Raw genomic sequence first — 12,637 nt, forward strand, 5'->3', positions numbered from 1 at the left:
ACGGCGGCTGTCGCAGCCACACGGTTGGACCCTGCAGCCGGCGCACCGGTACCGAGTCACAACGCCGTACGCTCGGCCGCGCGGTCCCGAGCGGCGAGCGTCACGTCGGGCGGCTGGGCCGCCGAGCGCCGACGCCGAGCCGCACGGGCCGCGCGCGTCCGCGTCGCCGCGGATTCCGTGCCCGCCCGCGCCCCGGACGCGACACGCGTGGACACCCACGCGAACAGCTTACCTAAGCATTACCTAACGGCGCGCCGCAGCGCCCGGATGCTCATGACAACCACGGCCCGCCAGAACCGGTGTCCGCACAGCTAGCCAACCGGCCCGTTGCCACACGTGGACAGACGGCGTCGTATATAACACCCGCCTGCGGATCATTGCGCACCCCTGGCCGGCCGTCGACACGTCTCACGATGCATGTGGTTTCGCTGATCTACAGCTCGATCCTGGTGGCGTTCACGCTCTCGGCGCTGTCGACCGCGCTCCTGCCGTCGCTGCGATACCTGAACCTGTATGGCAAGACGCTGGAGCCGGCCGCGGCCGAGCCAGCCGAGTCGGCCGCGCCAGCTGCCGCTGGCGTGCTGGGCGGCCTGTTTGCGTGGGTCGAGAAGCCGGTCGAAAAGCGCCGGTTCGGCCACTTCTACGTGATCGGTCTGGCGTCGTCCGGCATGGCGCTGCTGCAGATGCTCTTTTGCTACCTCTACTGCGGCGGCGACTCGGACGGCGAGTGCGTGTCGGCGGCGCTGCTCGTGCGGCGCACGCTTGCCGGCGTTCTCGCCGGCCAGGACGACAAGCTGCCGAGCTTGCCCAGCCGCCGCCAGATCGCCGACTTTCTGGCGTGCGCGCTGCTCTGCGGCAAATTTGTCTACCTGCGCCAGATCAACGACTGGGCAATCGCGCACTCGCCGTCCTGCGTGGCCGAGCTGCTGACGAACCACGACGTGGCGACGCCGCTGGCCAACGTCCTGCTCGCGACCTTTCTCGAGGCCTGCCAGTGCCTCCGCCGTCGGCTCGAGTGCTCGGTCTTTGACCGCGCGGCCGCGCGCTCGGCGGCCCCGCCGGCGTACATGCGCATGGGCCACTACGTGGTCGGCGTGGTCTTCTATGTCGGCGTCGCCACCGCTGTTTGGATCGACTCGCTCGACCAGATCATCGCGGCGACCAGCGACCGCACGCTGGCCGGCATCTTTGCTGGCGTCGACCGCGCCGGCGCCTTGCGCATGGCCGCCGCCACCGCGCTCTACGTGGCTGCCGCCGCGTCCCAGACCCGCTCGCATCTCTATCTGGCCTCGCTCAAGAAGTACACGCTGCCGGTCGAGGGCCCGTTCCGGTACCTGCTGTGCCCGCACTACACGGCCGAGATCGCCATCTACCTGGCCCTGGCGGTCATCGTGCCGACGACGGCCATGAAGGCTGTGCTGCTGTGGACGACCGTCGGTCTGTGCGTGTCGTCGCGCCAGACGCGCGACTACTACGAGGCCCGCTTTGGCGCGGACGCCGTCCGCGGCAAGTGGGCTGTGATCCCGCTCGTGTTCTAGTGGCGGTGCACGTCTGCCGGGTCCGGGCCTGGTCCGCATATCCGCGGGGCCCGGGTCCGCGGGTCCGCCACCGGTCCCGCCGCAGGTCCCGGTCCGTCCGGGTCCCCGACGCGTCCCCGAGGTTACACAGGTCCGGTCATGCTTCAGACGGCTGCCGTCTCCGGACCCCCCTCCCGCTCCGTCCGTCCGGCCGCCCCAAAAATTCAGAAAAAAAGTCGATTGAGTCGACCCCGCGCTCGGAAATGCATTCTCGCTGTCCACGCTCAATTGCTCTTGTAGATGGCGTCGGCCATCTTGACCGCCGCCGCCATCTGCGTCACGTCGTGCACCCGCACCACGTCCGCGCCGCCCGCCACGCAGCCCACTACCGCCGCCGCCGTGCCCCACGCGCGCTCGTCCGCCGCGGTCACGCCCGTGACCGCGCCCACGAACCGCTTGCGGCTCGGGCCCAGCAGCCATGGCAGGCCCTCGAACTCGGGACGCGCCACGCGGAACTCGCCCAGTCGCCGCACAAGCTCCACGTTCTGGGCCACGTCCTTGGCAAAGCCCAGCCCGGGGTCCAGCACAATGTTCCAGCGCCGTACGCCGGCGGCCTCGGCCGCGCGCACTCGCGCCGCCAGCTCGGCTGCCGCGTCGGCCACGACGCCGTTCGGGTACTCGGTCAGCGTCGACATGGTCTGCGGCGTGCCCCGCATGTGCATCAGCACCACCGGCACGTTGAGCTCGGCCATGGCCGCCAGCATCGTCGGGTCAAGCGCGCCGGCGGAGACGTCGTTGATCATGTCGGCACCAGCGGCAACGCACGCGCGCGCCACGGACGCGTAGAACGTGTCGATCGAGAGCACGACGTGGTCGAACTCGGCGTGCGACCGGATCAGCTTGATCGTCGGCAGGATCCGCGCCAGCTCGACGGCCTCGCCCGGGTCCGTCGAGCGCGGGTTGGTCGACTGGCCGCCGATGTCGACGATCGTCGCGCCAGCGGCCACAAACCCGCGCATGGTCTCGAGGATGTAGTCGGCGTCGGTCGAGTGCTTGCCGCCGTCCGAGAACGAGTCCGGCGTCAGGTTGAGGATCGCCATCACCTGTGTCGGCCAGAACCGGCTGTGGATCGTGTCAAACATGAGCTGCCGCTTGCCCTCGGACGGCAGCACTGGCACCACCGTGCGCAGGTCCGACACAAACCCGGCCGGGGTCAGGTTGCGGAAGTGCTCTGCGATCGTGTGCGTCGTCACCGGGTGCACGTAGTCCGGACACAGCTCGACCAGCGGCCGCAGAACGAACTCGCGCTCGAGCATGAGCGCGTGCGGGATCGTCAGCCGCGGCGTGCTCATCACGATGTCGTCGTAAAGCTCGATGTCGAGGTCGATCGTGCGCGGGCCCTTGTCGACAACCTTGACGCGCTTGAGTGCGTTCGACTCGACGTCCTGGATCGCGTCCAGGAGCTCGATGGGGCTCAGCTTGGTGCGCACCTTGCAGACCGCGTTCATGAACAGCGGCTGGTTCTCGACGTACATCGGTGCCGACTCGTACATGGACGAGGTGGCCTCGACGTGGACGCCGCGCGCCTCGAGCTCGACCAGGGCGGCATCCAGCAGTGTCGCGCGCTCGCCCAGGTTGCTGCCCATGCCGATGTACGCGATGTGCTCGCCCGGCCGGGCGTCCGTGGAGTAGTATCGCCGCGACCGCGAGACACGGACGCCGGCCGCTGCCGCGCTGGCGACCGCCCGCGGCTTCTCGACCGACAGTGTCACGCTGAGCGGCTTGAACTGCTTGGAGACGAGCTCGGTCAGGGCGACGACCATGGCCTCGATCGTGAGGTACTCGCTGGGCTCGACGGCGGCAACGACCGCGTTGGCCACTGCGACCGCGTCGACCGCGTCCGCCGGTGCAGTCGCCTCGATGTCGACGACCACGTCCTGCTTCTCGAGCCGTTCCCACGGATTGAGCCCGATGACTGCAAAGACCTTGAGGCCCTTGATGTAGACCACGTCCTCCGCCGGCTGCTCCTCCGACAGCGAGTTCTTGAACGCGTGCTTGACCGTGCGCACGCCAACCGCGTCTGCCCGCAGCAGCGCGTTTGTGGCGGCCAGGTCAACCGTGACGTGCTCGGCGCCGATCTGCAGACAGCCGGCGGCGACCTCGGCGGCCAGACCGGCCAGCGTCGTCTTCTCGGCCGCAGCGGCGGCCGAGGTCACGATCCCGGTCACAGTCTTGGCCAGGGTTCCGTAGTGCAGCGAATGCGCCAGCGCGTCGGTGGCGCCGGCCATCAGCACGCCGCGATTGGCCGTCACGTTGACAGTCACCGGCTGCGGCTTGTTGAAGCGGTGCCAGCAGTCCGGCCCGGCGCGCGTGCTGGTCAGCGCCAGCTCACGCAGATACACGCTGTCCGGGGGGAGCATCAGGCCCCGCAGCGGCTGCGGCGGCGCCGGAGGCGCGGCCGGGTACGCCGCGGCCGCGGTCGCGGTCGGGATGGATCCAGTCGAGGCCATGCTGAGCGCCGGGACGATCGGAAAAAACGGAACGAGGCGCTTTGTGAACAGACTGGCCGAGCTGTGGTTTAGCAGAGGCATTCGCTGCTTGTTCTGCGGCCTGCGGGTCCTGCGACGCTGCCAATGGCTCGAGAGCTGATCTGGGGTCGTGTGGACGTTAAATTTGCGGTGCACGGATCGAGCCGCGGGCCTCCGGCGGGGTTACCCGGCGGCCGTCGGCGCCGCGCAGCGGCTCGGGCTCCCAGACGGGTTGCGCCGCACAGCGTGCGGCGCGGCTCTGGCCGACGCCACGCCGCACGGCGTGCGGCGCGAAGGCCGCTGCACTGCGCCGCACAACGTGCGGCTCACTGCGTCGCGCCGCACTCGCGCCACGCCCGCGCACACCGCCGCACACCCTCATCAAAACGAGCCGCACGCAGCTCTTCATTAATCATTGATCAAAACCGCGCCAGGCGCTACTTAGTGTACAAAACCGGTCCAGGCCCCCAGGCCGTCCTCCAAAACATAAAAGTCCAATGATACAGCTCCGTTGTCCAGACAACGCAGTCGCTGGCTAGTACATGCCGTTACGCATGTACTGGCCTGGCAGTCCGGATGCACCGTTCTTGTCGCCGTACGGTCCATCAGGTACCGCGGCGGAGTAGTCGTTGTAGTCCATGCCGCTCGTGAACAGGTTGATGTCCTCAAACAGGGTATCGGCCTCGGCCAGGTCGATGTAGAAGTGGTCGACGGCGACGTTGTCGTTGTCTAAGAAGCTGACGACGTCGTCGGTGCCGACGTTGGCGAATTGCTCCGGCGCGGTCGGCACTACTATGCCAGGCAGCCCCGCCGCCGCCGTGAACGCGGCCGGCGTCGGCGCGCCGGGGGTGTGCGGCAGCGCCGGCGTGTGCACGGCCGACGACTGCGACGTCAACACGTCGCCCACCGGCGTCGCCGTGGCCGACATGGTTCGCCGCACGGACGGCGACGGCAGGTCCCGCGGGCCGCCGCCGGTCACGTACGCGCCGTGCGCCTGGTCCGCGTTGCTGCTGTCCAGTAGCTCCATGACGCTGCTGCGCTCGGTCAGCGCCAGGCGCTCGCCCGACGCGCTCACACGGTCGCTGCCCGACGGCGTGCTCTCGGCCGGACCGTCGCCGTCGGCCGTGGCGCCCGTCGCCGGCGTGTTGTCCTGCTCGCCGGCCGACGGCACGAACACGGCGTTCGGGTTCTGCGGGAAGTTGCCGTAGCGCTCGCGCCACACCCAGATGCTGTCGTAGATGATGCTGGTCGCCATGCGCGTGCGCAGTTTGAGCCGCACGGTGTGCGGCTTGCGCGTCTCGGCCTGGTCCTTGGCAAACAGCTTCCACAGCTGGAACAGCACGGCCGAGATCCGGTACGGGAAGTCGTTCTCACGCACAGACGCCTTGCGCAGGATCGAGATCGCCGACGCAAAGTGCCGCTTGCCGGCGTTGGCGTCCAGCAGGTCCGCCATCGGCGAGAACTGCAGCCGCAGCAGCACAAACGCAGCGAGCGCCACGTCCAGATCGACGTACACGGGCAGGTACGCCAGCCGCGAGCGCTCGCCTGCCGGGTTCGCTGCCGACGAGCCCAGGCCGAGCTCGCCGTCGTCGCTGTCGAGGCCGTCCATGATCGAGACGAGCTTGATCGCGTACTTGTACGCGTGCACGAGCAGGCCGACGTGCCGCTCGGGGTCCTCGTCCAGAAACGCGTACGCGTACAGCTGGAGCCAGACCACGTGCAGCAGCATGTTGCTCACATCCGACATGGCGCCGATGATCTGCACGGTCTCGTGCAGCTCCTTGGCCAGCACCGGGATCAGCAGCTCGCGCGACGACGAGTCCACGTTGCCGCACGAGTCGTTGACGTTCATGTTCAGCAGCCGCACCATCTTGTCGCAGAACTTGGCCAGCATGACCTGCGTGCGCAGATCGCGCGGGATCGAGATGTCGAACGGCGTCACGCCCTTGATGTTCGGCCGCAGCGCCGCGCTGTAGATTGTCCAGTCGTAGAGCGTGAACGTGGGCATGCCGAGCGCCATGGCCAGCATCTGCGAGACAATGTTGCAGCACACCCACGTCTTGACTTGCTCGCGCGTCTCGACCTGCTTCTGGTCGATCTTGACCCGGCCAAAGTCCTGCATGCGGCCGGGACAGTGCAGCCCGAGCTTGACGGCGTTGAACATGGCCGTGCCGCACGTCGTCCACGCCAGATCGGCGTTGAGCGAGCCCGACGGCGGCGCCCACACCGAGAACACCAGGGCGGCCTGCACGTCGTACACCCCGCGCAGCGGCACGCTCAGGCACGTCTTGAACAGCTCGGCCACGACCGGCTGCAGCGTCTGGTAGAGCGCGCCGTCGGCGTAGACGCGCGACGCTGTCGAGAGCACGATCCAGAAGAGCAGGTCCGACCGCTCGTAGATCTTGTCGGGCCCGGCCAAGAGGTCCACCAGCGGGAAGTACGGGTGGTACCGCGTCTCGAACTCGCGCATCAGCGCCGCGATCTGCGCCGGCTTCACCGTCACGCCCGCCAGCGTCTGCGGCGCGATCCGGGCCGGGTCCAGCGACAGATACGCCGGCGCCGCCGGCACCGGCGTGCGCTGCCGCGGCCGCGGCGACGCCGAGCGCGATCGCGGCGACATGGCCGGCGTCGGTCGCGTGGTCGACTGCCGCGAGTCGGACGATCCGCGGGCGAGATCAAGCAGCGTGTGCGAGACCATGTCTTGGTCCGTGCTCTGGAGCTCGGCCGACTGCATCTCCAGCGACCGCTTGAGCTCCTCGACCTGTTTTTCCACCGCGGCCAGCCGCCTGGCGTCAGCACGCCCCGGCGCCCCACTTACGCTCGCTTGTATGTCCGCTTGAAGTCCATTTGGATCGAGCATTGCAGGCTGCGCTTGACGCAGCGCGTGCAGGCGTCTGGCTGCCGCTCGTACGCGTCGCACTTGACCTTCTGCTGCCGGCATTCGATGCACGCGATCTTCTTTGACCGCCCGGCCGACTGCAGCGAGTCGGGGCTGCTCATGCCCTGCGAGTCCATTTTGCTGGCTTGTGCGCAGTGCGATCTGGCTTGTGCGATGTCGGCGCCGGCGGGAGTTGGAAAAAATTTGTCATACGCCCGGGTAAGTCGCGTTGCCGCGGCAACTGTAGTCTGGGCGCCGCGCGCCGCGGCCTAAACCCTACTCCCGCGCGCGGCGCAAAACCCTGCCCGGTATCGGCGCCCCCTGAGCGCGCAGCCGCCTCGCGCGTCCGTGGCTGCCGGCAGCCCGCCGGTCGACTGGCCCGTCGTCGGGCGTGTCGGGGGACACCAGATGGGCGGGGCCGGGCGCGCGCGCGGGGTAGCACGATTTAGGGACCGATTTAGGGATTAGGGATTGTGCGGCTGCGCACGGCGTCCGCGCTTGATCTGCGCCAGGGATATGCAGGGAGCCTAGCGGCCGTCTGGAGCGCGTGTGGGAACGCTGACTGGCGGCTGACCACGCCCTGTCGCCGATCGCTGGTGTCGACGGGCGCTAGCTGCACGTCGCCGTGACTCACGAGCTGCGTTGGCATTGCAACGTACGTCGCGATTAGTGTGCCGCGGCTTGGCTGCGCGGAGCCCGCCTGCAGGCGGGCGGCGAATCGAGACGCTGGCCCGCGGGCCCAGGTCTGGGGCGCCCGCCCGCCCGCGAGCGCCGTCCCAGCGCGATGGCGACTTTTCGTGCCGGTCTTGCGGCTCCGTGCGCGCAGTCGACTGGTCCTTGTCTGGAGCTAGATCGTTCGAGCTAGACGGCCGCGCGGACGCTCGTGTAGCTGCCAGGGGATGCTGGCTGCCAGGGGATGCTGGCTCCCCGGCACGACGCCTGTGTCGGCCGCCCTTTCGCCAGCGCACCTGGCAGGCGTGAGTGGCCGGCCGCCAGGCGCGGCCACCTAGGCTGGGGGGCACCAGCTGCGGCGCTCGCAATGCGCGGCGGTGCTGCAGAAGCACGCATACACACGCTTGTCTGTAGCGCACGACTTAGTGACGTGCGCTAGCGCAGGCCAAGAAGTGCTGGGGTGCGTAGCGCAAGAAGGAGCGCGCACAGTCGCACGCCTGGCGCCTGAGCGGCTGCGCAGGATAGTACGCGGAGATGCCGCAGTTTGCCGTCGCGGCGGGTTGGTGCCGCGAGGCCGCCGGCGCAAGCCGGAGCAGCGGCTGGCGCGGAGGACTGGGCCGGCCAGCCGCCGAGAACGGGTCCAAGTCGGCGGGACGGCATCATGCGCAGCCATGCGGCTCACGTCGGCAGCTCACGCGTCCCGCGTCCACAGCCATGCATGCGGCCGCGACTACAGGCGGGCGCAGACAGGCCGCGCACCCCAGCACCGTGCTTCCCTGTTGGCTAGCATGCGTCGCGGTAGCTGCCGAGCGTCTCGCTAGCCTATGCGGGCTGCTGGGGTCGCCGCGCACGCACTGTCAGACCTTCTGCAGGCGAGGCCTACGCCGGTGTCGGCCAAACGCCCGAGTGGACCGCCAGGCAGGTGCCGGAAGCGGGCATTGAACACGCCAGCTATGCACTATCGGGCTGACCGCATACTCCCGAAACTCCGGTGCGTCAGCTGAGTCCCGTGGCCAGGGTAGTGGCGCCTGCGTCATGCAACAAACTGCTTAGTCTGTGTAACACTGTGCTTCAGATGCTAGAAACCTGCCGAAGAAGTGCCCTTTTCGGCAGGACTAGGGCCGTGACGCAGGCTTATGCACATGCGTACGCCAATCGCCCAGCAGGCTGGCCGTGAGCTGGCACGCGGCCGGACGAAGCGGCGCGGACTGCCGGCCGCGCGCCCGCGGCGCCGGCAGCACCGCCGTGCCGGCAGCCGCGGCTGTGCCAGCCGCGCCAGCCGTGCGAGCCGCGGCAACAGGACCGGCGAGCGCGCTTTCTGGGTGCATGCACGCGGCCGCCACGCACATCAGAGCCATCGGCGCACCGGGAGCGCCTAGCTCTCGCGACGGCTCGACGGTCCTGGCGCGCCGGCGTGCCGCCGGCCGCGCGCGCTCAGGCCGCGCGCCTGCGTCGCGGGCTTCTCCGGTCCGCCAATCGCGCTGTGCTCACGTGCGCCATGTCCGCTTTGGCGCGCATGCAATGTGCCTGCGCGATGTCGTCGTGTCAGGGGCGGCGGTGGGTTAGGGCTGTCCCTGTTATCGCGAATTAGGGCCCGATTTAGGGTCCGCCCCGCCGCAACTCCGCGGCCGCACGCGGGCAGCTGCAGCTGCGGCGCAGTCGCCCCGGCAACGCGAGCCGGCCGCCCGCGGCACCCGCGCTGCAGCCGAGCTGCCGGTGACAGGCGACCCCCATGGGGCCCTGGGGCCCGCTGCCCAGCCGCACCGGGCCTCGTCCGCCGCGGCCTGACGTGCGCCGAGGCCTGACGTGCGCCGCGCTGCCCGCGGCCGCGGCCGGGCGCAGCGGCAGGTCCCACCGTGCGCGCACGGCTGAGTCCCCACTCAGGTGCCTTATCGTGGCCGTGTAGAGCGGCGGGCGGCTGCCGTACTAGCGCGGCTCGGCCGGGTTAGCCCCCGTGGCCGCGCCCCGGCACACCTGCCGGCGCCTTTCCGCTCATCGGCCAGCCGGGCTCGCTTAGCCCAAACAGACGAACGGCGCGGCAGTCAAAAGAGCCTAACCCTGTGGCGTGATAGGTTACCCGGAGCATCGTCGTTTATCGCGACGCCGGGCCCGCCGGCGCCGACCTTGCGGACTCCCGATCGCGGCACCATTCGGCTCAGCTACGACACGTGGCAGAGGTCCCAGGATACGGACGGACGGCCGCAGGCGACGGTGCGAGACACGCGTCGCCGATGAGCGTCTCGTACGGAAAGAGCGGCCTCGAGTCCGAGGCCGCGCCCGACACCGCCAAGAAGAAGCCCGCGGAGGACCGGGTGATACGGCCACGCAAGTCGCACATCAAGTCGCGGAGCGGCTGCGCGAACTGCAAGCGCCGACGTATCAAGTGCGACGAGCAGCACCCGCGGTGTCGCAATTGCATCAAGCACGGCGTGGGCTGCGACTACCTCAACCTGCCGAGCGCAAGCGCGCCGGCGGCGACAGGGCCAGGGCCGAGCCCGCCGCCGTGGGACGCCGGGTTTCTAGGCAAGCTGCCGGACGCGGGCGCGCGATCCGGCGTGTCGCCGACGTCCCCGGCGTTGTCTCCGGGGAGCCTGCCGCTGCTGATGGGCATGCAGGGCCAGCAAACGCACGCGCTGGACCACCTGTCGGCGGCTGCCGCCGCCGCGCCGCAGGCACATCTGCGCGACGGCCGTGCGCTGCCGCGCGGCATGGGCGCGCCGCTGGGGCTGTCGCCGCCGCTGGGGCACATGCCGCCGATGGGCATGACGGGCATGTCGCCGCCGGCGGGCGGCCTGGGCGCGCTGGCGCCGTCGCCGGGCGCGTCCGGGCTGCCGTACGTCGGCGGCGGGTACGTGTACGCGCCCTCGCCGATGGACACGCCGGTCGCGATCTCGCCAGACGCGCGCAGCGTGGCTGTGTCGCCGGTGCCGCGGGCACCGCAGTCCACCGCCTCGACCGCGTCGCCGGCGTCTGCGCCGGACGTCGTCATCGAGTCGTCGGCCTCGGCGCTCAGCCTGGTCCAGCTCGAGCTCTTCCACCACTTCCTCACGGTCACGGTCAAGACGCTCTCGGACGCGACCGACGGGGAGCTCTGGCTGGTCCAGATCCCCCGCATGGCCTTCCACAGCGAGTTTCTGATGTACGCGATCCTGACGATCGCGGCCACGCACCTGCGGTTCCTGCGCGACGACAGCGCGTACCGCCGGATGGAGATCTACTACCGGCAGCGGGCGTTGGAGACGTTCCGCGAGGCGCTCTGCGCGCCGCACACGCCCGAGATGCTGCCGCCGCTCACGGTCGCGGGCAGCCTGCTGGCGATGCAGTCGTTCGCCTACCGCGAGTCGGACGAGGCCGACGCCTCGGTCATCGTCTCGATCGACCGCTGGCTGCCGCTGCTGCTCGGCATCCGCACCGTCGTCGAGGAGATGTACGCGGCCAACTCGGGCGCGGACGCGGACTCGATCTTCGGCATCAACATCGGGTCGCTGCCCGAGCCCTCGGACGAGGAGAACGAGCTCCAGCACCTGGCCGAGCTCTGCGCGGCCCGGCTCGGCGCTTACACGCCCGGCGCGGCCGAGGGGCCTGACCCGGCCGAGCTCGCGGTGTACATCGACCCGCTCCGGCTGCTCAACCGGCTCATCAAGAGCCTGCGCAGCCACCCCAGCGGCGACGAGATGCGCAAGTACGTCTTCACGTGGCCCTTCCTGTGCTCGGCCGACTTCCTCGGCCGGCTGCGGGGCCGCGACCACGTTGCCCTCGTCCTCTTTGCGCACTTTCTCACCGTGGTCTCGATGCTCAAGGCCTGGTGGCAGGAGGACCGCGTTCGTGCCGACATCGCCGCGATCTGCGACTACCTCCGGGCGGCTGACGAGGGCCACGGCGACCTGACGTGGGCGCCCTGGCTCGACTGGGTCGCCAAAAACCTGCCGTTCCCGCTCTGGGAGCGCTCGTACGAGCTGGACCCGCGCGCGCGCGCGTAGCGGCCAATTGCCGGCCGCGGCCGCGCCGCGTCCGGCGGGTGTTTGGGTGTATTTTATGGATTTCTTTGGCTTTATAGACGGTGGTTACATGACTCAGTGTCCCTGGCTCGTGTCGGCGGCGCTAGGCCTCGGCCTCGTATTTCATGCCCACCACGGTCGCGTCCGACGCGAGCGAGGCGGTCTCGCCACCGGCCGAGACCGGCCGCTCGGCGGGGCGCTCGGCGCGGGCGGCGAACACGAGCGCGGCGTCCGCCAGGAGCATGAACGCGAACGCGGCCCAGCCCATCCCGTCCGCGCGGCGGCCGACCGCGGCCGTGACCGCCGACCCGGTCGCGTCGGCCAGCGTCCGCGCCAGCGCCCGCGCCGCCGCGTGCGCCCAGCCGACGCCCATGCCCCAGATCGCCGTGCCCACGACGGCGGCGGCCGTGCCGAGCACTGCCACGGCCTCGGCGACGGCCTGCCGCCGTACCGCACGGCTGCCGCTAGCGCCGGGCCCGTGGGCGATGGCGGCCGCGATGCCGTATCCGTTGCAGAGGAATGTCACGGATACGAATACGAGGCCCGTCAGCAGCATCCCCGGGTGGATGACGTCATTCGAAAACGAGTACGCCAGGTCCAGGATGTCGCTCGACATGCTCGACGACATGTAGTCGCCCAGCGCCAGCGTCGCGTTGTACACCGGCGCGCACCGCAGGCTCGAGTTGGTGTACTGGTCCGACTCGGAGCGCGCGCAGATGCCGTAGTAGCCGGCGTCGACGAGGATGCCGTCCTCGGCCAGCCGCACGACGTACACGTCCGCGTACGTGGCGCCCGTGCGCGTTGCCCCGGCAACGAGGAAGCCTGCCGTCAGCGCCGCACGCCGCGCGGCTCACTTACACAGCAGAAAAGCAGTCACAAACAGCATCACGGCCACCGCGCCGCGCGCGATCAGGACCGGGTTCTTGGGTAGGGGCGGGAGAGAGATCATGGTGCTTGCTATGGACGACGTGCCGGGCCGCCGGGCTTTATACGGCGCGCCGGCGGAGCGCGCGCGGCCGCCAGTGCGACCGCCGGCACGACCGC

At 69.8% G+C, this 12,637-nt stretch overlaps 5 protein-coding genes across 5 annotated transcripts; 2 read left to right on the top strand and 3 right to left on the bottom strand.

The window, feature by feature from the left end:
- The first annotated feature begins 191 nt into the window (after positions 1 to 191).
- V1510DRAFT_420924 (uncharacterized protein) lies at positions 192 to 1,905 on the top strand. The gene has a single exon (XM_066934534.1). It carries the CDS (start codon positions 414 to 416, stop codon positions 1,536 to 1,538), a length of 1,125 nt encoding a protein of 374 aa, XP_066787473.1. The 5' UTR covers positions 192 to 413; the 3' UTR covers positions 1,539 to 1,905.
- V1510DRAFT_420926 (Dihydropteroate synthase-like protein) lies at positions 1,624 to 4,169 on the bottom strand. Its single transcript, XM_066934535.1, has one exon. The coding sequence runs from the start codon at positions 4,106 to 4,108 to the stop codon at positions 1,802 to 1,804; it is 2,307 nt and encodes a 768-aa protein (XP_066787474.1). The 5' UTR covers positions 4,109 to 4,169; the 3' UTR covers positions 1,624 to 1,801.
- A 254-nt stretch (positions 4,170 to 4,423) lies between these two features.
- On the bottom strand, positions 4,424 to 7,204 carry V1510DRAFT_431496 (uncharacterized protein). Its single transcript, XM_066935437.1, has 2 exons — positions 6,864 to 7,204; positions 4,424 to 6,831 (listed from the first exon to the last, which is right to left on the bottom strand). Exons 1-2 carry the CDS (start codon positions 7,058 to 7,060, stop codon positions 4,581 to 4,583), a joined length of 2,448 nt encoding a protein of 815 aa, XP_066787475.1. The 5' UTR covers positions 7,061 to 7,204; the 3' UTR covers positions 4,424 to 4,580.
- Positions 7,205 to 9,728: 2,524 nt separating this feature from the next.
- Positions 9,729 to 11,619, top strand: V1510DRAFT_397718 (uncharacterized protein). The gene is made up of 2 exons (XM_066931913.1): positions 9,729 to 10,239; positions 10,504 to 11,619. Exons 1-2 carry the CDS (start codon positions 9,827 to 9,829, stop codon positions 11,573 to 11,575), a joined length of 1,485 nt encoding a protein of 494 aa, XP_066787476.1. The 5' UTR covers positions 9,729 to 9,826; the 3' UTR covers positions 11,576 to 11,619.
- Positions 11,620 to 11,635: 16 nt separating this feature from the next.
- V1510DRAFT_217510 (Ca2+ regulator and membrane fusion protein Fig1-domain-containing protein) lies at positions 11,636 to 12,629 on the bottom strand. Its single transcript, XM_066930485.1, has 2 exons — positions 12,452 to 12,629; positions 11,636 to 12,415 (listed from the first exon to the last, which is right to left on the bottom strand). Exons 1-2 carry the CDS (start codon positions 12,540 to 12,542, stop codon positions 11,697 to 11,699), a joined length of 810 nt encoding a protein of 269 aa, XP_066787477.1. The 5' UTR covers positions 12,543 to 12,629; the 3' UTR covers positions 11,636 to 11,696.
- Between the last annotated feature and the right edge of the window lie 8 nt (positions 12,630 to 12,637).

Source organism: Dipodascopsis tothii, assembly GCF_038497935.1.
Source record: "Dipodascopsis tothii strain CBS 759.85 unplaced genomic scaffold V1510scaffold_28, whole genome shotgun sequence".
Classification (NCBI taxonomy): Eukaryota; Fungi; Ascomycota; class Lipomycetes; order Lipomycetales; family Lipomycetaceae; genus Neoaidaea; species Neoaidaea tothii.